The sequence below is a fragment of the Pyxicephalus adspersus genome, chromosome 10, assembly GCF_032062135.1.
Source record: "Pyxicephalus adspersus chromosome 10, UCB_Pads_2.0, whole genome shotgun sequence".
Taxonomy (NCBI): Eukaryota; Metazoa; Chordata; class Amphibia; order Anura; family Pyxicephalidae; genus Pyxicephalus; species Pyxicephalus adspersus.
The window spans coordinates 11,067,207-11,092,544 of NC_092867.1; the positions used below are offsets into that span (position 1 = coordinate 11,067,207).

At 36.1% G+C, this 25,338-nt stretch overlaps 1 protein-coding gene across 3 annotated transcripts in view; it reads right to left on the reverse strand.

Annotated features, from left to right (window-relative positions):
* The window catches only part of LOXL4 (lysyl oxidase like 4), an 80,270-nt gene that overhangs the window by 15,444 nt on the left and 39,488 nt on the right, over window positions 1-25,338 (reverse strand). For all 3 annotated transcript variants that reach the window (XM_072423115.1, XM_072423116.1, XM_072423117.1), the window contains 7 exons: window positions 11,359-11,397; window positions 10,821-11,034; window positions 9,804-9,987; window positions 7,398-7,552; window positions 4,640-4,807; window positions 3,150-3,312; window positions 2,711-2,954 (listed from right to left, as the gene is read on the reverse strand). In XM_072423115.1, coding sequence (XP_072279216.1) covers window positions 2,711-2,954; window positions 3,150-3,312; window positions 4,640-4,807; window positions 7,398-7,552; window positions 9,804-9,987; window positions 10,821-11,034; window positions 11,359-11,397 — 1,167 coding nt within the window. The remainder of the gene's footprint in view (window positions 1-2,710; window positions 2,955-3,149; window positions 3,313-4,639; window positions 4,808-7,397; window positions 7,553-9,803; window positions 9,988-10,820; window positions 11,035-11,358; window positions 11,398-25,338) is intronic.

Genomic DNA, 25,338 nt, shown 5'->3' on the forward strand with positions numbered 1-25,338 from the left:
TTCTGATGGAACGCTGCAGCACTAGGGTGGTGAGAAATCTTTTTTTTTTTTTAATTTTAGACTAATCACATGTCCATATAAAATTATTGTAAAATTATTGTATTGTATTATTGTTTATATGGAATTATATGTCCATATAAAAAAATGTTTGCAAGACTAAACTGTCCCTTTTAAAAGCTTTTACAGCAAATAAGAGCTGTCCTTGATAAAACTGTTTTGTGCATATTGCTGCTCTAGAACATCGGTATACAGAATCTCTGTAATAGACAAGCTGTGGGCTTCTGGCTCGGCCTAGATTTGCTGGGGAGGGGGGAGCGCATATTAGTGCTGTATGTATTTCAGCTTATAGAAATCACTTTAGTGGCGCGTAGACGTTGCCTGCTGCTCCTGACAAGGTACTGCTGTGAGAGAGGGCTTGTTAGAATCAAGCTCATCTGGCGTTATCACAACTTTGTATTATTCTCTTCTGCGTGAGCTCCTTCTGTGGATGGAAATTCAATATAATCAAAGAAAATCTAATGTGACCCAAACGCCGCTTCTGCAATCTGTTCCTTTTGACTGCACTGTTAACGGAGGCAGTTTCATTTACAAAATGCGAGTGTTTGCAGGAAGAGTTAATGATACACTAAATATATATTTGATTGCACAATAAACAAAAAGATTTATATTTAAAGCAGATTTAAACCGAATGCTTCTTTAATCAATGCTGCCGATCTTCTACACAGTTTTCATACCCATTTCCTGTCTACATATCTCCAACTGTAACTATGTGGATTTTTTCAGGGCAGATTTCTCAGTGGTGACAACAGTGGCCTATGCCTGTGTATTAAACTATTGTACTATCTATTAGACTCCTGTGTGACAACATTGGAGCACGATTGTGACACGGGCAGAGTTTTTTCCCCCTATAGCAGACGGTGTCTTAGGAAGGAATGTAAATGATTTTGGCATATAGTGTACACTGATCCCCAACATAAGGCATATTGATTACTTTGTCAGTCTTTACTGAAAAGTTAGGTCTTCTGTAAGCAGATGGACACTGCCACCTTCAGTTGTAAACTTTCAGATGTACACTTGTAAAGTGCAACATGTTTAATACTTGTAATTGGTAAATTCAATTACAATGTTAAAAGGGATACATAAAATAAAAAAACAAAGCTTTGTCAGTCTGCAAAAAAAAAAAAAATAGAATACTAAATAACTCTTAAAAACTACTCTCTTAAAAACTACATGTAGTAATGAGGGGAAAGGGAGAGTTACAATAATTGGTCAGCTGAATCAAATTACTGGAGACTTCATTATTCTGGGATGAAAAAATATATGTATAATAAAAGACAAGTACTTTTTCTTTCTATAGCTTAAATTGAAGACATACAATTATCTACCATGGCCACAGTCCAATCAGCTTCCTATTCATGATCTATTTCAAGAAAATCACAGGTATTGTAACAGAATCTACAAATAACCTATTGAAAAAGTTGTAAATATTCCAACTGTGCAGTAGATTAGACTAGGATCCAGCTACCTGAAGAATTGTCTGTTCTTGCTGGACAGACAAGAATACATTATCAGTTTATAACTTCAGGTGTATTTAGATTTCATGAAGAACAATGTCAGAAAAGTATGTGATACTGGATGCCTCTACATTCACCTAAAGTGTATATTGCAGCAGTCTTGTGGTGGCTGCATTAGATTTTTATATTCAGACTTTTGCCAGTAACACACTTGTTCTAGGGTCACAACATTTAATCACCATACCAACATTTAATCACCATATCTATGGAGGGACAGCCCTGTGACCCTAGCACAGCACACCTATTTCAAGGGAGAGGTGATCTGTAGTTCAGAAAGAAGAATTCTGACAAGGTTGATAATACTGCCTTGAATTTTTAGTACAGCACAGGCATTCTTAGATTTCTGGCTGGACCCAACATATTTTTGCACTTAATAAGCATTTATTAAGATAAGATAAGAAGAAGAAATAAGATAAGATAAGAAGGAGATAAGAAGAAACACTTTCAATAGTATATTAAACAGACCAATAGGGAACAGTTAGGAGAAGTTCATTGATACACATTAAAACTAAAATTGTAAAGAAATGAATTTAGAGGACTCTGAAAGTGGCTATTATACAATAAAGATAACATTTCATGTACTTCACAGCTATAATTTTCCCAAACCAATCTGCATAACAGTGATATTTCTATACATCTCCCTAATATGTACTTTCCTTTCTGACAGTTCTATTTTCAAGGCAATTATTACAAATTTTATGGTGTAGCTTTGGGAATACACAAGTTCCATATTCTGTTATTTATGAGATTACTGCTTTATCCTTTTTTGTGATTTCTTGTAGAAAAATATATTTTGGATTAACTCTATATATTTACATTTGGGCTCAATAAAACACCAAATGTACAAGAATGAAGATTTATGACTCACTGTTTTTTTTTTTTACTAGCAAGTATAAAAGAATCAGCAGGCCAACCGCCGATCAGTATGTGTAACACACACACACCTTTTCCCCCCTTCAATCACTGACCAAGTCATGGAAATTTATATAATGAGTGCTGCCTCTTAACCCTTCCATTATAAAATATTCTATAGGAAACATAACTCAAATAACCTGATTGGTTGCTGGGGGGGAATTGGTAGTTCTTTTAAATACATTGTACTCTTATATACATAAAGTACTCTATCAAGGTCCTACCTGTGACATTCATGCCAAATCCATGTGTGCCTTCCATTTCTTGGAGTGAAATCAGACCTTCCAATATTGTGTATCTCTGATGTGAAGCGGAGCAGTCTTCTATGTCCATATGGCCAGGACATGTCATCCGCAGATTTAGACAGACATTCCTCTTCATGGGCACATTCCAGCATGTGAAGGGGACGGTCTTCAAGATAGGCAGACTCCTGTGCCAGCTGTGCATTCATTATAAGATCCGGTGCATCTAAGAGGATAATAAATTACATAAGATATTTGCTAGGAAGTGATTAGTCTTTACAAATCGGTATTATAATGAAATGAAATAGGATAAATGCATAAAATGCTCTAATGGGCCAATATTCCACCCCTTAGCTGGGGCAAAGGAAGCAGTAAGTGATAAATTGATTAATTATATGGCAATGTGGCATGTAGGACTTACGCTCTGTACAGCTAACTCCTGCGGATCGATGCCCCCCTCCTCGAGGGCAATGAACAACACTGTGGTGACGGCACTGCTGAATGGACAACTCTGTGCCTGAGCAACGCACACCGCTCATGACTACTTCCTCTGCACCCTCAGTGGCCCGCCAGTACCATGTCTCCTGCAGCACAAAAATAATGTAATTTAATGTAGTTTATATTTTTCAATGCTAGTTGTACAAATGTAAAACATATTATTGCTCAAATTTACACGGTAATCACAAACTACTGCACATTTATCATACTTTAATTCTTGGTCAAAACAAAGGCTAGTTTGCTTTTGTCACAATGTCAAAGCAGTTTGACAACTGTTGGGGAAACAAGTGGAACTAAAGAAGTGTCAGAGTTGGAGACAAGCACACAATATGCCATCCTATTACAATCTTGCCAACCTAGACAGATGCAGTGCAGTCAGTGGCCTTTTTTTTAGCTTAGTTTTTCCTTAACTTGTCAATTTAGAAACTACTGCTCTTGGTGTGTGTGTGTGTGTGTGTGTGTTCAACCATAATATGTCTTCAACATTCATACACCATCCAATTTTACCACCTACAAGACTTGCAAAAGCAATTATATGTTCAAAGAAAAACAACAATAAACCAAAAAGCAATCCAAAGCAAACAGATTTAGGATTACTATAGTAATATCAGTTAAAAGAGGTTTAGTTTTCTGTTTAAAAACTATTAACTGTTAAATTCATATTGTGCCTCATTTTTTAAAACATCTGAAATAAAATTTATATCGTAGCATAATCAATTCTGTCAGATTGAACCCTGCCCTGGAAGAACAGGACCAGAACATTTGAAATAGAATATTGTGGAAAAACAGTAAACCTTTGCAGATTCATAATTATATGCACCTTATGTAGTTTTGTAATAAAGACATGTAAGAACTCAACTCCAGGCTATTTTTTTATGTCTGTTAAAAAGATTAAACACTCAATCGCTGGGCATGATTTACCCTGGAACACTCATGATATACTGTGTCACCATAGATGCCGTGCATTAATATTGTGCTGATGCAAACAACCCAGAAGTCTGATAACATATTGTGAACAAATTGATCCTCACTGTCTAAGGCACCACAGTGCCCTTGATTCCTAAACTACAGTATTGAAGAACATCAGTACTGCTCTCTTGTCTAATGTGTAAGTTCAAAAAATAAATACCATATATGCAGTGGGAGTTTCAGTGCAAATGACTGCATGAAAACCTGGATTTGGGCTTTTAAACATAAAAAAAGGAAATGTCTGCTTTCACCAAAATATCTTCAAGCATATCGCAGTGCTATGTAGTATCCCCACATATCTGGGTCTTTTGGTAATACAGGAAGTTCTTATTTCAAACTTTTGGAAAAATGAGTTCTAATATTTTTTACATTTGGAATAAGGCAACATGTACACAAAAATGTTCAATAAGAACTTTAATATTGTAAAACACTGTAAATTGATACCTGTATAGCGTGATTGGCAAAGCCAAGCCCCAGCTGTCGACAAACTACCATGGCTTCATTCATGCCCCACAGCTCTCCGCAAACAGCTCCCCACTTCTTTACACCTTTAATGACCATCTGTACTTCCACCTTACCCTCTTCACTTGACCTTCCCCCAACCAGCCGAATCTGAAATACAAGAAGAACAAAAAGGATCTTCGAGAGTTCTCATTTTAGCCAAAGGATAATTAGTCTCTTGTGTGAGCTCACTTGTACTCAGTAATACTGATCACGGCAAATCATTATACCATTATTCAAGCAATCAGAATAGCTTGAAGCAGACCGGCTACTACTTTCCTATTAATTACAATCTTTACCTTGTTGGAACATTACTAGCAAGCTTAATATTATCACCAATATGATTTTGTAGTGTTATCTCAATTGTAACATACATACCCAAAATGATCTTTCACCTTGATCAGAAGTTAACAGCAGAAAATGTTATTAATGTCAAAAGCTGAAAATGTGAAAATTAATTCAATAAACACTATTGGCAGTGTGATTTTCTTATATTAAAAAATTAGCACTGGTGGTTTTTAAATGTAGAAAAATGTATATATTTTTTAAATTTTACTAGCTTGTTTCACTCCCAGGAATGCTTTATTATTCATCCACCATTTGCTCCATAGAGGAATAAAATGTCAGAATTGTTTATCAGAAGTTTATGGGATATTCTATTGTGACCCAGACAATATTATCTGATGCTAGATTTTTGCAATTACTGGGTTTGTATATCTATCCTTTGTCTCCAAGAAGGTAAAAAAGCAGGAAAATTCCCACTGCTTGAGTCTAATACACCTATTATCATAAGACAATATTTATCTGCTCAAACTGATAAAGTTAGACAGTTGTCTTAAAGTAATTATTTGAAAGCAGCCCTGGGGGTTGGTATGATATGCAGGGTGGGCAACGGAACACATACTGGGAATTATGTGCCAATTTCATCCCTGGACACATTTTAATTGACATGCACATTTCTAAGTATAGAAATGTATTCTCATAGTGGTGAGAATGTTTTGCACATAAAGTCATTCCTCAGCATTATTTATGGTCTGTTAAGTTTACAGAAAGATGCGTTTAACACACAGGCAATTTACTTGATATTCTGATTGTATATGGTTGCTAAATGTCTTGCACTGCCATTTAAATCAGTTTATATGTTGTATTAGATTCCTGTTTTACAGGACAATTCTTTTTTTGCACACATAAACAATGCAAGAAATAGCTATATTGTCTGAGGAAAAAAAATATACTGCAGCCAGTTAATATTAGTTTTCTTTTAGTACATTTATGGATCAGAAACTGTCAGGAAAAATGTAAAAGGCGAGGGCCATCTTCAAAGTTTAATAAATATAAAAAGTGCTCGACTATGGTCCTCACTACACCAGCCGCTCTGGTTTTATATGTTTTGTGCTTTATTTGATTGACCTGATCTTATATTGGAACAGCAAGGACAAGGATCAAAATAATAAGTCTTTGACGGATTGCTGATAAAACTTTAGAATGTGTGCTAATAGTGTCAACTGAATGTTCTCCAGTTGAATGTGAATGCTACTGTTGGGCAAATGCAGAAAAATCGAACATTCTTATTTTCTTTTCTGATCAAATGTTCCCAGGCTATTTTCACTTCTGAATGAACATTCTCTGAGAATCTTCTAGGCCCATGTGTTTTAAATGGCAGTGATTGATTCTCCACTAGAGAATGCTGCTGAATGTCAAATTTACTGCTCTACGGAAAAAAAACCCTATGTCCAATACTCTGTTAATACCCTTAATGTATATGCACACATATTTACTATGAAATCATTTACTCATAATAGGTATACCACATATTGACCCAGTGGCATAGTGGTAGTAGTGGTATCCTATATATAATTCAATATATGTTTGGAATCAACTTTCAGTTGACAAAGTATGGTAGATCATGGACGTTATACAAAGCAGTAATGCTGTATTGTGCAAGCAATGGTCCATGCAAACGGGTAATGTATCAAATGGATAAGTATAATGGCCATGACAGGTATAAATGGTATGTCTCAATCACTGATGTCCAAGTTTCATCATTGCAAAGAAGTCCCAGCTACTGCTTGCACTAAAAAGGATTTGTATAATATACAAGTGGGTATAATGGTTGTGTAACCCACCTATGATGGAATGCATTCTGTAAAATGCTGCAGAATATGGCTGTTTTATTCAAGACTACACTCCGGGCAGAATTAAATGTATGCAGATATATTCATTAAAGAATACTGTAAATGAAATGCAATTTTGAGTTCAAGTAATGTGAATACCTAAATTTGACCTCCTGTTATATAACCTGTACAATATGTCTAAAACCTGAAAAAGTAATATAAGGAACCAATTAGGTGCCCTTCATATGTGTTGACACATGATTCTGCTGCTACTTATTTACTGTTCAGCCTTTGAAGACATGGATGTGACCCAGATGTATTACTTTACTGCAGTAGAAAAAATGAATGTCACCAACCTGGTTATAATGCTTGGGAGGGCTGTGTTAACCTCAGGACTAGATGAAGACATACCATCCTTTGCCAGATAAAACAGCACCTATGGATGTAGCTGTTTGACTGTAGTTTGGCTTTGATTAGGTAAAATAAATACATTGTGTACAACGTTGCCTAATATGCAATAAAAATTGTAATAACATTTTAGACACGTACTGTAAAATTTAAATATTTTTGTAAGCACCATTTCTCACCTGGCTGTTGTATTCCATTTCTGGCATATTACATCTTACAGCTGCATCTTCTTCGTGCTGACATCCCGCTATACTGGCCTCTTTGAACTTGCATTCAGTAATGGACTTCTCTCGGCCTGTGCAGAGCACTTCATTCATGTGTATAGGACCCATCCCTGGATCAGGAAGAAATGAAACCTTTTAGTGAACCACGCCAGCATTTGTTGGATTTCTTGCTTTAACCACACATTTATAGCACAGTGCAGAACAGTCAGTCATTAGGTAACTGAAACCTATATTAGTACAGGTGAAATAGCCTAAGAGTATAGCTGGATTGTGCTCAACCCACAAAATGAAATGTTATGAGAGATTTGTTTGCTAGCCTGTCTTTAGATGTCAAAAACAAGACAGGCATGGTTTCCTAATGAGAACAAAGAACAGGCTATAACAGCTCCAACTTCTGTGTGTGGTGTTGGCTAGACTAGCAAGCAAAATATAAACATTATGTGCAAATACAATACACAGGCCATTTACCTTAGTCACAGCTTACAAGCTATTATCCACAATATGTTCATACTACACAGTAGGTGCAATTTTGGCCAAAAGAAAATAAACTATTAATGTATTTTTGGGGTGGTGGGAGAACTCCAAACCATTTAAGAAGCACCCCATCCCTGGTGGAATACTAAGCAGATGCTACATGTTAAAGCTCTATATGCATGCAATAATGCATATCCCTAGAGTTAGCATTTGTACCAATAACTTGTTTGGTTGCTCAATTGTACATGCATAGTTAGCAGCTATCTACTATCTGTAGACCTACAACATCCTACAACCAACAAAACAATATAATTCTGGCATATTAAAGGGGCATGATTTGGCTAAAAGCCTGACAAAACCTAGAAGGATGTGAGGGTAAAATGTAAAATATTATTCATCACGTTTGCAAAACATGCATATTTTTTATGCTTTATCCCTCTGCAAGACAAATACCTACAGCAAACAATACTTCACTCCAGCCAAAGATGTTGGTCACCAAGAGACTTGTCTTGCCCTGGGATTACAGTATACAAAGAGCCATACTACTACTACTTCTTTAGGACATCATTCTACCAGACATTAGTCTACTAAGGCCAGTGAGTTGGGCATCACCTCACCAAAAATACTTTAATTTTGAGTACCAACAGACAGTATTACTCACTGGTGATTTAGGACTTTCAACAGTCTAAAAAAAGCCACCATGCCTCTCAGTCTGTTTTCAGACCTATTCTTGAGTGTTCCTGTCTGGTGCTACACAGTGTTTGCATTAAAGTCTTGGTTACATCCAACTCCTATTGACCATTCAGTTCTACACCTGTAACCATACTCCTCTGGATAGTTGGGGGATGCAGCAAGTACTAACTAGCTATAGGGACAAATGGGAAATGCATTCAAACTTTCATAGGTGGTAGTCCCAGGACCTTTTCTGAAAAGACTGTGCCACATATGAAGGATTTGGGGGCAGGACTGAAGGCAAGTATAAATGTAGCTCACTGCCACATATGGTGGCTGGTAAAAATGTTAAGGGACAACTCCACTAAATAATCTTGATGACCATCTAATGAGGGCATAACAAGATTGTTTCACTGTCCCTGGAAGGTGTGACTCTGGTGGGGGTTTGCCTTCTGCATTTCCAAAGAAATGTGAAAACCATTGGTTCTATTCAACCAAAATGCATTTGTGAAGACAGATTTTGTCTGGAAGGAAAAAATATGCCAATACCATATAAAGATGTTTTCAGTGCAAGAATGAGTATCAACCTCTGCATGATTTTACAGGACTGACAGCCTAGTCATTTGTATATGGACTTCTCTGCAAAAGAAGCTTTATTACAGTCACTTCCATGGAATACGATGACAAAAATAAAGACTATCAATTCTGTTGAATAATATTCTGCTATTTCTAATTCTCTCCTGGCAGAAATAAATTACAGGCCTTCCTTGTAACACAAGGATAACAAGGAAAAATGGCAACTACAAAACAGATAATAAACACTGTGTTAAGATAAAAGCCGTGAGCATAGAAAAGCATTTCCAAGTAGAAAAAGAAATTAATGGTTGAAATGTGATTTGATTAAAAATAAAACAAAACCTCTTTCTGGAGGGATCTTAGAGCCAAAGAAACTAGTGTTATTGGTGGTACTCCTCTCCACCATTTGCATAGCGTAATTTAACAAACAGCAATATTTCTGCTTCTCAACTGCTGCCAAGACTGATAGTTTACTGCCTGCATAATTGCAGGCTTGCTAACAAGCATTATATTGGTATTGTAATTATATTCACGTAAAATGTTTATGCTAATTCATAACATTTTACCAGGCAAAAATTAATAAACTGTATTTAGTGTGTTAATAGGAAGCCAAATTATTACTAAGAATCATTTTATTACCTTGTCCCAACTGTGCACCTAGAAGAGCTTCTTTAGCAGATCCGTATCCAAGCTCCCGACAGACTACACTGGCTGAAATAAGGTTCCACTTGTCATCACAAATAGTTCCCCACTTTCCATTTCTTAATACTTCCACTCTTCCCTCTCCAGCATTTGGGCCAGACCTCAGCCTTACCAGTGGCTCCTGAAAAACAAAGTATTTTCCAAGTTCCTTTCCATTTTACCAAAGTCCATTATAGAGAATAGTGGTACTCTTTAAGAAATATATGTTACATATGCAATTAATGGGGAAGGGGTGCTGCAACCCGAGCTGGTTTTGTTTATCAATATAATTATAAGATCATATTGTAGAGTTCAGTTCCTCTGGTTGGGAAACTTTATTACAATAAAGGTCTTTGAGACACCTTAAGCAGATACAAGTAGAGCCAAAAAAACAAGATCAAAGGCTTAGCAGTCTAACTGTAATAACACTCTAACTGTAACAAGGCAACACATTAGATGCTACAACATTCTCCCCCTCATCAGGGCTGCAAGTGCTTGTTGTGTATAAAAAAGTTGTGTATTCCTATAGGTTATTGGTGGGTGAGCACCAACAACATGAGCACCAACTACCTTTCTTCAATCCTAATGTGTACTTCTGTGTATAAAGAAGAAATGCAGGCTTTGGGACTTATTTATCTTGTATTCCTACGTATGTATGTACTGTTCATCATTTTTCCCACAACAGAGTTGGTTTTGAAATGAGCTAATAATGTGACAGGTGAACTATGTCTAGTATATGTTTTTAATGAAGTTAAATTGGAATTTCTCTTTTTAAATATATACATTTTTAGGGGTTTGGCAAAAATGTGAACTATTTGGAAGAAAGAACTGAAGCAGCCCATGTTTAAGTTGATTTGTTTCCCGTTAATGAATGTAGCCCTTTAAAGAATGCTGATTTCCTTCTAAACCTCATGATCATGTACACACACATGTAATGTGTAAAGACATGACAGTCTTCATTCTACTATTACTCACCATGGTCCTGAAAGCTTTTTTAAAGTTATTTCCATTTCCATTTGCAGAGGTAAGGGGAGCAACACATTTCACTATGGCATGCATTCCATTCCTGCAAGGATGTTTAGGGGTCATGGGGGAAACTTGCACTTTGCAGTTCGCCAGATGGGGTTCAGTTCCCGTGCAACTAACTTTGTGGATCCAGAACATTTTTCTCTGACTCATCATTTTCAATCTACAAGACAGATCACATACGCATCATAATTATATAAAGTCTAATAATTATAACAGATAATTGTTTGTAATTATCTTGCTTGGGAAAAGCAGATGAAAAAGAAAGACAAGACATTTGCTGACCACAGCATTCTTTTTCTAACCTGCAGTGGTAAAACATTTAGTACAGTTGATTGCTATGTACATAAACACCACTTTTCAACCTTCACATTCCATAACCAGAAACATATGTAGAAAATATGGCCATTTCTTTGTTTTAAATCAAGGTTAACTGAAAATGTATATGAGCACATCTATGTTTTTACAAAAATAATATATTGTTTACCTTGATTTTGGAACCTTCATTTTCATATTCCAAAGTTTTCTGTAAAAAAATGATACAAAAATGTGTTAAAGCACCATAGTAAAAGACAAGAATTGAATGTGATCATTTTTTTTTAGAACCAGTAACACAAAGCAGAGGCAGACTTTGCCTTTACTGTTATATCGAGGCACATCAAGTCACATGGATTTCTGGTAGTCACCACTATTTCCAAACTAATTGCTCAGTCTGATATGACAAAGACTACAAGGCCACTCATTGCAATAGGGTTTCAGCACTAAAGGATCCATTTGCAGTACTCTTCCATGCTATACTTAATAGGAAGAAGTTTAATGCCATTCTGAGGTGACAAAAAAATGATTTCCATTATTAGTTCGTATTTCATATTTATGGACACTAGAGATTCTAGAGTCTAAAAACATTTGCACCGAACACAACTCTGAAAGGCCACCAATCAGGCTTTGAATTTAGCAAACTGCTCTTTAGTTATAAAAACATACATTTTTATTATTGCACAAAGTATTAACAGTTACAGAAGTGCAAAATGAATTGCAAATATGAGACAGATTGCTATTATTCCCAAAACTGGTTGGATGCACTGCAAATGAGCGAACAGTTGTAAAATGAGAATTATAATCTTGTATTTCAGAACATATTTTTTTAATTTTGCAACACTTTTTGTGGTAAAAACGCGAAAAGGTTCATCTTATAGGACCACTTGCAAAAAACCCAACCATAAATGGCAGTTTGTGATAGCACTGGACAAGAAAATATATACCACATGGTAAAGGTGGCAAAAAACAATGCCCTCAAAAAGGAAATCTTGTGAAAGATTGTGAAAAAGCCACCTTTATGAATAAAAATGTAATTATGCTTGGAACAACCCCCTTTAACAATCACTGGTTTAAGATATCAAGACAAAGACCCTGCACAATTCTTTTGTTCCCTTCTCTTGTCCTTTGTTGGCTGGTATTCTATCAGACTGTATATATTGCTATTGATCTCCTTCAGCATTTTTGCAACCACTTATGGACTACATACACTCCACCAGTGGCTGCAAGGCGGTTCTCAGTGAGTTTTCTTATGGTGACAAAAACAGACCCTGAAAAATTAAAGAGTTACTTGTAGTCCTTCTAGAATTTTGGGTTATAATAAAAGGTGCACAACTGGGAAATTAGGATTTGTCACCCAATAACACCCCTGGCAGGATTACGAAATTTTTAATGAATTTACACGTGTTGTATTGTAGTATGAACAACACACTATCTGCAATGGTCCTGCAATGGTTTATTTTGAAGGTGAAAAAGCAAGATGGATCCAATTTAATACAGTTCTGGACACTGGACAAGATAGACAATCCTGGGGTACATTTGTTAAAACTCATTTAAAATTAGAATGAAAATGTTTTCAATCCTGGACCAGATCCATTCCAAGTTTGCTGAATCACCCACATTTTCCCATGATAGTGTATCTTCTCCAGTCTTGGAGAGCTTTATTAAGTCTGGTCTAGTTATCTCTGTGTCTACTCCATACTAACCTTTCTGAACCTGACATTTCAGTCAATGTTATGTCAGTGGAAGGAATGCAGGGTAGCCATCAGATGCTTGAAAACCGGACTTCTGCTTACATCAGTATTACCAAATAAAATCCTTTAGCCTCTGAACACTGTAAGCCCAGATGTAAAATTATAACATTCCATTCACAAATATCTAACGCCTAACAGGGCTATGTTCTAGCACACAGCATAATGATGGCTTTGATATTTTGATATGCTTTTAAATACTTGCTAAAACCACAAGATACTTGACATTTTTTTTCCATTTAAAGTATGATCCAAAAAAAGTATGTAGCCACCTTTCTGGTCTGTCCTGCCTCTGGCAAACTGCACATTTCTATATGTTCGGGCTTACAAGCTCCTTGTATGTTGCTGTTTCACATTAATGCATTGATTTTGGAGTGTAAATGACAAAAACACTAAAAGCCATAATTCATGTGGCATAACTATATATATTTATACACACACACACACAGCAAAATAACTTTTGCACAGAGTGGGAAACTATCTGTTAATTAAGGACATTGATAAACATTTTGCTGTCCCTAAATTTTAATTAAATGTGTATTAATATTTAAGACTGGTGATATTTAATTTAGTTTTTATGATGAGCATGTTAAATGTTAATTGTTCCTGAAGAATCAGTTTTTGACAGACACCGAAACTATGAATTAAGTAAAAAAAAATCTGAATGTTAAGAAAATAATAAAAAAATCAATATGAACTCTTCCAATTATATGAAAAATGACTCCCATGTGATATTTGTTAATTTTGGTGGTTTAAAATACAGATATTGTTCCTTAGGGAATTAGTAGATGCTACTGAATAGCGAAAGAGCTTTGGAACGTTATTACTCCAGTACCTACAACTAAGGCTCCATTTATAAATTATTTCCTCTATTCCTCTAAATTCTCTGATGGTGAGTTCAATGGTCATATTTTTCTACAGGTCTCCTGTCACAATAAGCAAATGAATAGGAAAGAAACTAATTTTATGGCTGGATTGAAAGGGAAATAATTGATAAATAGAGCCCCTAGTTTGCTTGGTCCATTAAGGAGTTTAGGCATACTGCTGCTAAACAAACAGAAATTTAAGGCTTTAATGCCTGCAACATGTTAGCAGATTGGACAGTGTAAGGTCAGTATTCCAACACTAAAGTTTGAAGTGACAGGGATGTGAAGTGTTATTATTAATATCATCATTTTGTATTTATATAGTGCTAGCATATTATTCTGCACTTTACAGGGTCCAAAGTCTTCTTAATATCTCTCAGAGGAGTCCACAATCTAATGTACCAACCATAGTCATAGTCCAATGCAAATTTGGGGGGAAAGCAAAATATTGTACCAGTATGTTTTTGGGATTCGGAGGTAAACTGGAGTGTCTAGAGGAAACAGGAAAAAGATCTATAATGTATGCAGATAAAGCCTTGGCCAATATTTTAACCTAGTGCTGCAAAGTGTTTTTGAATCTTTAAAAAGATTAAAAAGAGGCAGTGGGCAATAGGAAAAAGAAACTGTAATAAAATAGCTTTAGTGTTTTGCAGCTTTAGTTTTCTAAACCAAAGAAAAATGTATTATATTGAAGCGTAATAGTCCCTAGATGGCTGCATTTGTTTGTCATGGTTATCATGTGTTAATCATGCAGATAAACGTGCTTGATGTCCCATTGTCTCTACAAACATGTATCTATTCTATGGAAACCATGGTAATCAAAGATAAAGGACTTCAAACTCTATTGAAGAGTTAAGACTTTGGGCTCTGTAAAGAACTTCGTAATATGTAGGTGCTACATAAATATTTAGTATTACTAATAAATAGTAATAAAACATATCCTACTTGATCTCTGTTATGTGGTAGCTCATAGGACAAAACCAAGGTAATGAAGGAAGTGGCAAAGACTTGGGCCAGACTGAAAATGACTCAACATGCTAACAGACAAAATTAGGATACTTTTAGCTTTATTGAAGACAAACAAAGAAGTTAAGCAGGAGAGACCCATCTTTCACCATCCAACCTTCCCACCACTCATCTTCTGCTCCCTCTATTTGCAGCATACATTGATTTCCATTTCACCTCAGAATTAAATTTAAGCTCCTGTGTGCTCCTGTGGTCTTCAAATCTCTCCACAGCTCTTATGCCACTTACCTTTCTGACCGGATAGACCGGATACCTTTCTGACCCCCCTAGCCGCTCTCTTCTCTCCTTCAATGACCTACTACTGACTTCCTCACTCATAACCTCCTCACACGTACAACTTCAAGACTTCTCTAGAGCTGCCCGACTCTCTGGAGCATTTTTTCCTCATCCTATTCAGCTTCCTCCTACTTTCTGCAAATTTAAAAGATCTCTTTAACCCCATTTTTTTAAATTTGCCTACCTGTCTTCTCTCTCCTAAACCGTCACCACTTACCCACGATTCCATATCCCCCCTCCTATTGTGTAATACCTCCCCCACCTCTTAGATTGTAAGCTCTTCGAGGCAGGGTCCTCTCCTCCCCCTGTGTCATTGTCTGAATCTGTCTGTCATTTGCAACCCATATTTAATGTACAGAACCGCATAATATGTTGGCACTATATATACACAGTTTTCTTATGATAGTACTAATGCAAGATCGTAGGGTTTCCACTTTTGCCTGAACTTCAGTATTAGCAAAGATTTCAGGTATTTACCTGCTAGCACTGACACAAAAAGCATGTTTTTGAATTGACTGCAGTTAAAGCATCGGTAAGATATGCATGTCTTGGTTTTAGGCTCCTACCTCAAATGATTGAAAGAAAGCCTTAAACAGAAACCCATCAGGACTAAAACAAAGACCTTCCACTGCTAAACTGTTTTGAGGCTGCATGGCCAAGGCTGTAATCCTTATCCTCCCGTATTTGCTTAATGGGTTATTGCCCTGAAACAAGTTTCAAATCTTCAAAAACAAGTCTGAAATTGTAGCTATCATTTTTCTATACTAACATGAAGAGCCTAGGTCAAGAAAAAGAACTTCTATAATCTATACAGCACCAAAAAATTATGTATATCCCTCTACACTATGGAGCCTATCACATAGTAGATAATAGAATTTGTTCTCCACTCTTTAGGAACCTGTTACCACTTTATTATTGCTGGATTTATCAAAGTAAAAAGTGTTTTGTTCCCCGACAAGTAGGCTTCTAAAAGCCGAGAATAAAGGTACCAATATACCTTTAAATTGGCATTTAAAAGTAGTAAGCGGTAAAAGTAGAGAAAATGTCTTTGAAAGAAACACTTTGGATCTCTATTATAGTCTATAGCATTTTTACTTTCAAAGCAGAAACTAAAAAGTATTACAATTTTTTTTGGGTGAAAAGGGATGATAAATGTGGTATCATGGTTAAAAAATGGGTGTTAAATAGAGGTTTGGTGAAAATAATAAAAATTATGAATAATTAAAAAAAAAATAGTAAATCAGAAGTTGAAAAATGTGTTAATTAAAAATAAAAAAAGAGAGAAAATTAGCGAATATGACTAAAATTATATTGACAATCCTATCTTTATATTGATAAATGTGCCCCTTTACAGTCATAAAAGCAAAACATATGTTTGCTGCAGGTCAATCACTGTAAAGCTGCGTACACACTTGCAATTTTTGTCGTTGGAAAGGATCTTTCACGATCCTTTCCAACGACAAGGGGCTGCAAGATGCATGAACGATGCTGTACATACAGCACCGTTCATGCTCTATGGAGAGGGGAGGGGGGAGAGCAATGGAGCGGCACCCTGCTGCGCGCTCTCCCCTTCCCTTTCATTACGATCGGCTGTCGTCCATCGTCCGTTGATCCGGCAGGTCGGTCGTCCGGACGATGGACGACACCGACTGTACACACGGAAGATTTTCGCCCGATAATTGGCCGATGCCGATTATCGGGCGATAAAAATCTGCCGTGTGTACGTAGCTTAAGAGCCATTTCAGAATTCCAGTTCTGCAGGGCAATGCGCACAAACCATTTTGTACAAGTTTTGGTTGCAGTAGATCGCCGTGCAGTTCCAGAAACCCTTAAAGCGGATCTATCATGACATTTTTTTAATTTATATGAAAGAGTGGATAACCCTCTTTTTTCTTAATTTGAAGGGGAAGGTCCACAGTGATAAACACTGAAGGGGAAACTCAGAGCGTTCATGAATGCATCCATCAAGTATCCCGGGAGGCTTCGGGCTGCTCCTTCTGCACATGCCCGATCACGCAGAGCTCTTTTCCCTGCAATGTAAAAAAAAAGTGTCCATCTCATGCATGTGCAGTGAAATTTGCACTTTTTTTTATGTAGATTTTCAGGACAAAACGTCCAAAGTACCCAGGAGACCCCAGAAGATGGCGGCGCCCGCTGGTTCCTCCATGCCAGTAAGAGGAAATTCAGGATGGTGTGGAACCGAATAGAATCTGATTGCAGAGGATCGAGGACCAACGTAAAGGTAGCTGTGTTTTGTTTTTGTTTTTTTTAATTACAATTCTGCTTTAAATTGGTTTTTGCTGGAAGGCTGCTTTTCCTTGAAGGAAGAAATGCTCTGCAACTGCAAGAGCATTGGTAATGCAGTTTGCTATGTGTCTTTTACTGGCTAAATGCAAGAGAGAAGGGCATCTAATGGTTAAGGACCACTAAGATGAGGATGGAAACCTTGAAAGAAATGTCCTAATTGAGAAAACATAAAAGTCATGGTAGTTATTATAAATTTTTAATTATTATTATTATTTTTTTAATCTTGCGTAATGTGATCCAACTAAACAAAAACCCTGTGCTCGATAAAAAAGTGAATGTGCAAAAACACCACACAAAAAATGTGCACTGGGGTCACCAAATTTCCCCAGACCCCCTGTATTAAACAGGATTTATATAGCGCCAACATATTATGCAGTGCTGTACATTAAATAGGGAGTTCAGTACAGATCTCCTTATATAGTCTAATAATTTTTATAAAGATAGGGGGATGCTGTTAACATGCAAATTAGATTTTCTAAAAAGCAGACACTTAGGATAATATATTTATACCTAATATTATTTAAAGTAAACCTGTTCTTAATAAAAGGCTTTTATCATAGAATACAAAGCAGATTAATGAAAGCCAATTAGCGACTGGATTACCATCACAACACTGTTCTTTGCACTAATAACTCTAAGCTAAGCACCAGTTGCTACTTAAAGGACATAAATTAAAGATATCAAAACCTTTTCTGTCAATTAAAACAAAATCTCTTTTATGAGACCACTTTGCAATGGTCCATAATGCAGTAAAGGCTTTGGATGTCTTGCTCTTTGCAGTCTGTAATATCAGCTTTATGTAGCGAAGGGGTAAGCTGCAAATTAGCTGTTCTTCCATCTCAAGGAAAGTAAGTAAATGTGTTAATTGGTTGTATTTAGTGATTTCAACAGCTCAAAGCTTGCATTTTAATTAGACTGGAGTGTTTATTTAGAACTTTCCCATTAAGTTCAATTTCCAACATGTGCACTCAAAACTTTTAGCTCAGTTTCTGGTGTATGGCAGAATGCTTTTTTTCCAAGCCCATATTTTGTACTACTTTTTTCCTAAGTTCTCTGAGATTCCATTAGAGGAATCTCTGTACCCTAGACCTAGTTTCTAGGTTTACTTTTGTGGTAAAGCCATTATGGTGTCTCATTTTTGTTGGATTTTTCATTTATTTTAAATAGTAGGAAATACAACAAGAGATGTGAGTCTCCTTTTGCCAAACCATAGCGCTAGTAGTGAAGATGATTCAACTAGGGAGAATTCTATCTACAAAATCATACATCTGTCCACCTGTGATTTCACAGGCAGGTTGGTAATTTACTTTTAACAGCCAAGTATTGAGATAATGCAACCTGAACTTTATTATACAAACTCAATGTGGAATGCAGCAGCAGAATATACAGTGTGCAATATTCTTGTCTATTCACACAGGGCATGAAGCATTGAATATAGGGCTATTATTTCACAAAGGATGGATTCTCTTTAATTTCTTTTTCCTATATCTGGGCTAAAAAAAAATCACTGTCAGCATATGGCATTCTTCCCAAGTTTCTATAGCAACTTTGTACTGAATAAGAAACATTATAAAATGATTATAACATAAGGTTTTATCGTTTAGATATATTAGAAATATGATGCACTTATTACATAAGGTCTAATTAGTGTCATTATAGCCATAGAAAAACATGTGCGAAAAAATCTGTCTAATATATGGCTGATGTGCTAACTTAAAAATATGTTCCATTTCACTAATGTCTTAATCCACATATGGACAGTAGTAGTATGTAAAACACTGTTGCTTTCTCTAGCAATTCAAAAGGACAAATGATTCATTCTATTCCATTGATTCGGTTCCTGTATTTATACAATGTAAACTATAACTTTGTATGTAATATATTGGCAAAGACACTTCCACATTTGTCCCTGTCCCATAAAGAATTACTGCATGAAAAAGATATGTTTCCTTTGAACAACCAAGGCAAATATTATTATTATTTTTATTATTATACAGTATTTATATAGCGCCATCATATTACGCAGTGCTGTACAAAGTCGATAGTCGTGTCACTAACTGTTCCTCAAAGGAGCTCACAATCTAACGTCCGTGTCACTAACTGTTCCTCAAAGGAGCTCACAATCTAACGTCCGTGTCACTAACTGTCCCTCAAAGGAGCTCACAATCTAACGTCCCTACCATAGTCATATGTCATTATTGTAGTCTAAGGTCAATTTGAATGACCACAATACAAGACAATAGAGAGGAGAGCACAGTGGGGTGCCACTCGCTTGTTTTCCTCCTCCCCTCTCCATAAAACAGAGCGGCACTGTGAATACAGCGCTCATTTGTTCACTTTTTGTAGTTGGAAAAGATCAGAAAATTCAATATTACATGAATTTTCAATGTACATACAAAACAAATTCAATATTACATTGATAGTATAATATTATACTGATTACCAAATAGTCAGCCATAAAATAGATGTGGAAATTATCACATGAGCAAATCTACTGCCAATTTTGTGCTCAACCAACTGGTGAAATGGCCTAAAAACATAGCACACATATAACATATTGTGGCCATTCAATCATTAGGGGAAAAGACAGGGTGAACCATATAATAATGAAAGTTCCTGATCAAATTAACTGTGCACATGTGTATTATTTTCCTGGATACAATAGGAATATTATTGTAATAATTGTTTTTGGAGATCATTTTTAATTGATTGTTATGATGTGCATCATCACTTTTTGTTATCACTAACTTATTAAATTATCTTAACTTATGTTTACTAGTTACCATAGCAAATACATATTCTGAGAGTGAAAATTATTATCTTTTATAATTGAAGCTAATTTAATGCAAAATATTTAAATTACTTAGCAAGAAATTGAAAACGCATTTTTGCTGTTTAAAGAAACATAATTAGTTATCATTATGTTTTCCACAATGGAGAAATGCATTATTTCCAATAATTAAAAACACATTAATGGTGTGTTAAAAAAAATTATATTTTTTATGTTCAACAACATAATCTCACTTAGGCTACATTTACTGCAGAACAACATGCAGTGCCTGGGTTACTCTCTGTTCCTCTCATGCTGTAAATGTTGCTCCAGAATGTAAGCAAAGTAAAAACTGGATGGGGTGGCAAAACTTGAGCATTGCAAACAATATTTCATTTATCAATATATACTGAAGTGCTTAACATAGTGTGTGCTGAGAACATTGTTTAAGTATCCCCCCATCAGACCCTGAAGTTTGAATGGTACTTATGACACCCATGTGAACTTACCATTTGTAAACAATTTATAGTTAAGAAACACATTTCAGTGTGTGCCTTTACAATTGCCTTGTGCTAAAAACAACAGTTGCACCAAGGACTTCCGAAGGAAAAATTGCAGCATAAGCAGCTCTTTATTGGATCATATGCTGGAAATAATGGATTAAAATGTGTGTTAAAATTCTCCATATAAGTTTGTAAATAAGCATGGTTTCATGTTAATTCATTTTGGTAACTGAAAAGTCTAAACTTCTTTCTACACAACTCATAAACTGTCTGGTATGTCCACTAACTGTACACCAAACCGCCCCTTAATTGGATTAAAGGGATTAAAGTTTATGGTGCCATAAACAAGAAATTGGCTTTGGTTTTTGTTTCTGATTTCCACGAATACCAAAATGCAGCGTGGCTCTCGGCCCCAGAGTGCAATATAGATACATTATAAAGACAATGCTCTTGTCCAGCTCATGCAGGAGTTATGTCATTTTGCCCTGCCAATTTAAGATGGTAAAAGGGTATGAACCTAGACAAGGATCGGATAAAGAGGTCAGCACCACAAAGGAGTTAGTCCTTTCCTTCCCAACCTTTTGTTTTTTTTTTTTAAAGTTATTTCAATCATAGAGGCTTGAAATCATTTGTGGGTATTGCCTAGGGTAGTCTACATGAAGCAGAGGGATCTGTAATGTTTTACAAAAGCTATGTACAGTGCAATAGCTTTGCTCAATGTAAATATAAAATGTAAGGTACAAATACATGAAAACATTTTAAAACTGAAGATCAACAGTGGGCTCTGGTAAACTCTGGTAAAACTCTGGTATATTGAAGTTTTATTGATAAACTTAATATTCTTGGTCATGCACACATTACAACAAAAAGCTGGTAGCGACTACACTGGGAACAATGGGAGACAAATAAGCTTTAGCTCTCTTCAACAAAATGTATATTTTTTATTGCATAAATTCTAAGATGATTTGAGGGCGGTATGATTGCATGAATTACATTATCCACAGACTGGTATAAGCTTCCACAAGATGAGCATGATTAAAATTCAGCCCCCACTGATCTGTTTTTAAGGAGGCAGGCTTCCGGAGTGCCTTACCTACATTGTGAGTCACAGATCTGGTTCATGCAGCTAGTCAAATCTAAAAAAGTCTGAAATGCGCTTTTTAATGGTTGTTGTAGATCAGTGACTTACTATGTAGTGAAGCCAGGATCAAAATGACAACTCCAAAGCCTGCACTTTTGAAAACAACCGAGCAATGGCAGCCCATATATTTGTATCCTGACAGGTTCCTATTATGCAAGCTGCCAAGCACTCCTCCAACTGTACATCATTAAAGCAACCCTGTCAGAAAACTAAAATAAGCCAAAACATCCTCACTGTAAAAGAGAGAATATGCTTACTTCTCCCACTCTACTGATCTCTGCTCTAGTGAAATAAATATTCGGAGGTCTGCTTAGAAATAAACACTTTATATAGTGTTGATTCCCTGTCCCCTGATGTGCTCAGTGGTTTTTTCCACTGACTTCTATGCCATCACAAGAACTCCTAGTGATGTAGAGGCAGGTGGAAGGAACGACTATGTACAGGGGGATCAGGAGATTGACATGGAAATGATATGTTAGCTTTTCAGTAGATTTAAACAGAAAAAGCTTTTTTTCAGCACTCCTCATGGTATATCTGTAAACGGTGGTCCCTAATGCTAAACTAGTACTAAGTGCCCAACTCTATTAACCTCCCTGGCAGTATGATTATTTGAGAACTTTTAAATGTCAAAGCGGTACATTTGACATTTAAAAATACTTACTTTTAATTTCCCGCTGGTGACGCCCCTTCCAGCCCACACGTACACACGTTGCATGCCTGCCCGGCATCTGCATCCAATGGCCTCACATCCCCAATGTTCATACACCGGGGACGCGAGGCCAGGGGACACAGATGCCAGGCATGGGGACACAGATGCTGGCCTGGCATTGCTGGAGGACACCGTGGGCTCGTGGGGAGCAGGTAAGCAACTCCACCCCAAATGTGTGGCTCGGGATTACTGCTTTTGTAATTAAATTTAACCCCGAGCCACACTCGGGAATACCGCTGGGGAGGTTAATAGCAATGGTTAAGTAGAGGTGGCCCTATTATCCTTTAGTACTCTTCAGTGTATTTTCCTGTTGGTTTTGGAAAGAGAGTCGTTACGTGTTGGTAAGCCTTTTCTCAATTTATAGAAATCTTTGCGTCGAAAGTAAGGTTCACACATTTTTTAAAGCAAAAATAAACCCACACTCGCCTGTACCCATTTTATCATGGACACCATCATCTTTTTCTTTCTTTTCCTCGTTCTGACCTTTGGTGGACATAACTCACACACAGGTGCGCAAGAGATCATTTAGTCCTGGCAGCCACTGGGAAAGCAGCGATGTGCTGGGTATACCAACTAACAATGCTGAGCTTTGCATGCACACATTTTTGTAACCAAAAGCTATGCTTTTAGTCTACAATGTTAAGATATTTGTGCTTTTTTGCATTTTTTAGATCAATAATACCAATCAAATATTTTTATTTTTATATACAAGCCACATGCACAAGAGGCAATATTGTGGTTTTCTCTCCAACTTGTGGAACTCAGCTACCTGATAAGAAAATTAATGTTTTTTAGGTGTTGGTGTCAGAAATAAGGTTATGATCCTAAAGTATTATATAGTATAATATTTACTGCAACACTGAGTTCCAATGGTAAAAACATTTAAAAGCAGACTTTATCTAGTCACAAATTATATGTTATGCAAAATGCCTTAGGAGTTTAAATTATCCTCAGCATAAAGATGCTCTAAATAAGCACAATAAAAATATCTGTTAATATAGAAGCATATGCAACACTTATACAATTTATATACCTCATACAATGCCATTAAAGTTCAATGAGAACCATAAATGTGGGTCTGTGAAAATCAAAAACCCTAAAGTTACTTACAAAAGCATCTGAAGTTTTTTGATACCATTTAGAGGCATTGTCCTCTATCTTTTCAAGGAACATGAACATTGTGGCGTATCACATACATACAATTATAGTAAACCATATACTGCACATTTCCTTTGCCAAATGCTCTCAAAATACCACGCTAGTCATTTGTTTCCTTGCTAATAACACACTTCAGAGTTTGGTCACTAGGCCATTACCTTATGCCATTGAATGTAAAAGGTCACGTAATGTCCACTATGTTCTACACATTCAATTCTGTTAAAGTGAGAAATAAGGCTAATTGAATGCAACTCCATGGTACAGGGGGTGTATTACTCGATCATGTTATTATGCATTGATATTTTGTTGCACTTTTATATGTGTTATTAAGCCATTTGAAAATGCCAGAGCGGTTTCTGGTGCTATCTTAAAGGGTATAACATGTCCCATGTCGCTGTTAGAGAGTTCTACATATCCAAACAGTTATTAGCCTTAAAGGGCAATCTAATTTCACATAATGAGATCAGAACACTTTCCAACTTATAGTGAATAATAACAGGGCAGAGGGCTGGAAACATTTTGGAAAAAAAAGCATTTCTGTAAAATCTTATGGTAAAAAGGTCTTTTCAAAGATAATTGTGTTCAGCTCCTGCTGTCTTATGGGTAACTATTCATATACAAAGCTTTGGTACAGCTTTTGCAAGTCAAACTAAATTGTTTGGGTGCCAAGGGCACCCATGTGCAGAGTGATACCTGACACATCAGGATTCATTTTGATGCAATATTGGTATGTATACGACTACAGGTTAAATGAACAAAGCTAACAAACATGTATAAGGATATTTATTTTAAAATCTTAACTAAATATATTTTTTTAAATTACAATCACATGGCTAAAATAAAGATATCTATTCTTGTGTTAAAGCTTTGTTAACTGAACCTTTTATTTAGGAGGGTATTCTGCTGCAGAAGATGATCACTGACTATAATGATGTTGATGAGAAAAGTTGCCAGAGCCATAATTATGCGATCGAATACTAATTGATTTAATAGAAGTTGTATATATGGTGCTAACAGACTTTAAATACATTTATTTCATAAAAATGCATCTGTCAAATGCAATTGCTACCTCCATTAACCAGTGTCGCTGGATAGTTTTGCGACCCCCATGCTCCCAGGCCTTAAAGAAGTAAAATGCTTTGTTATGGCTATTGTAACACTTTTCCTTTTGTTAATTTTTATTCATCACCCATGTATAAAAAAAATGTATATTTTTTTTATAAAATCTGCGTAAATTGCTTAGCGAGGAAGTGATATCCAATGGATACAAAATTAAACAGAAGAAAGATCACTGGAGATTTTAATTCACTTCCAAGTGCAATCATTAGCTCTAGAGTAGTAGAATTTTGATAAAGAAAGAAAGTACCGTATTTTTCGCCGTATAAAACGCTCCAGAATATAAGACGCACCCAATTTTAGGAGGAAAATCTAGAAAAAAAGATTCTGAACCAAATACTGTACTATTCCCCTTCTGATCACTCATGTATCATTCATACCGTATTCCCCTTCTGATCACTCTGTGTCAATTTAAATTCCCCTTCTGATCACCCTGTGCCAATTTAAATTCCCCCATTCTGATCACCCTGTGCCAATTTAAATTCCCCTTCTGATCACCCTGTGCCAATTTAAATTCCCCTTCTGATCA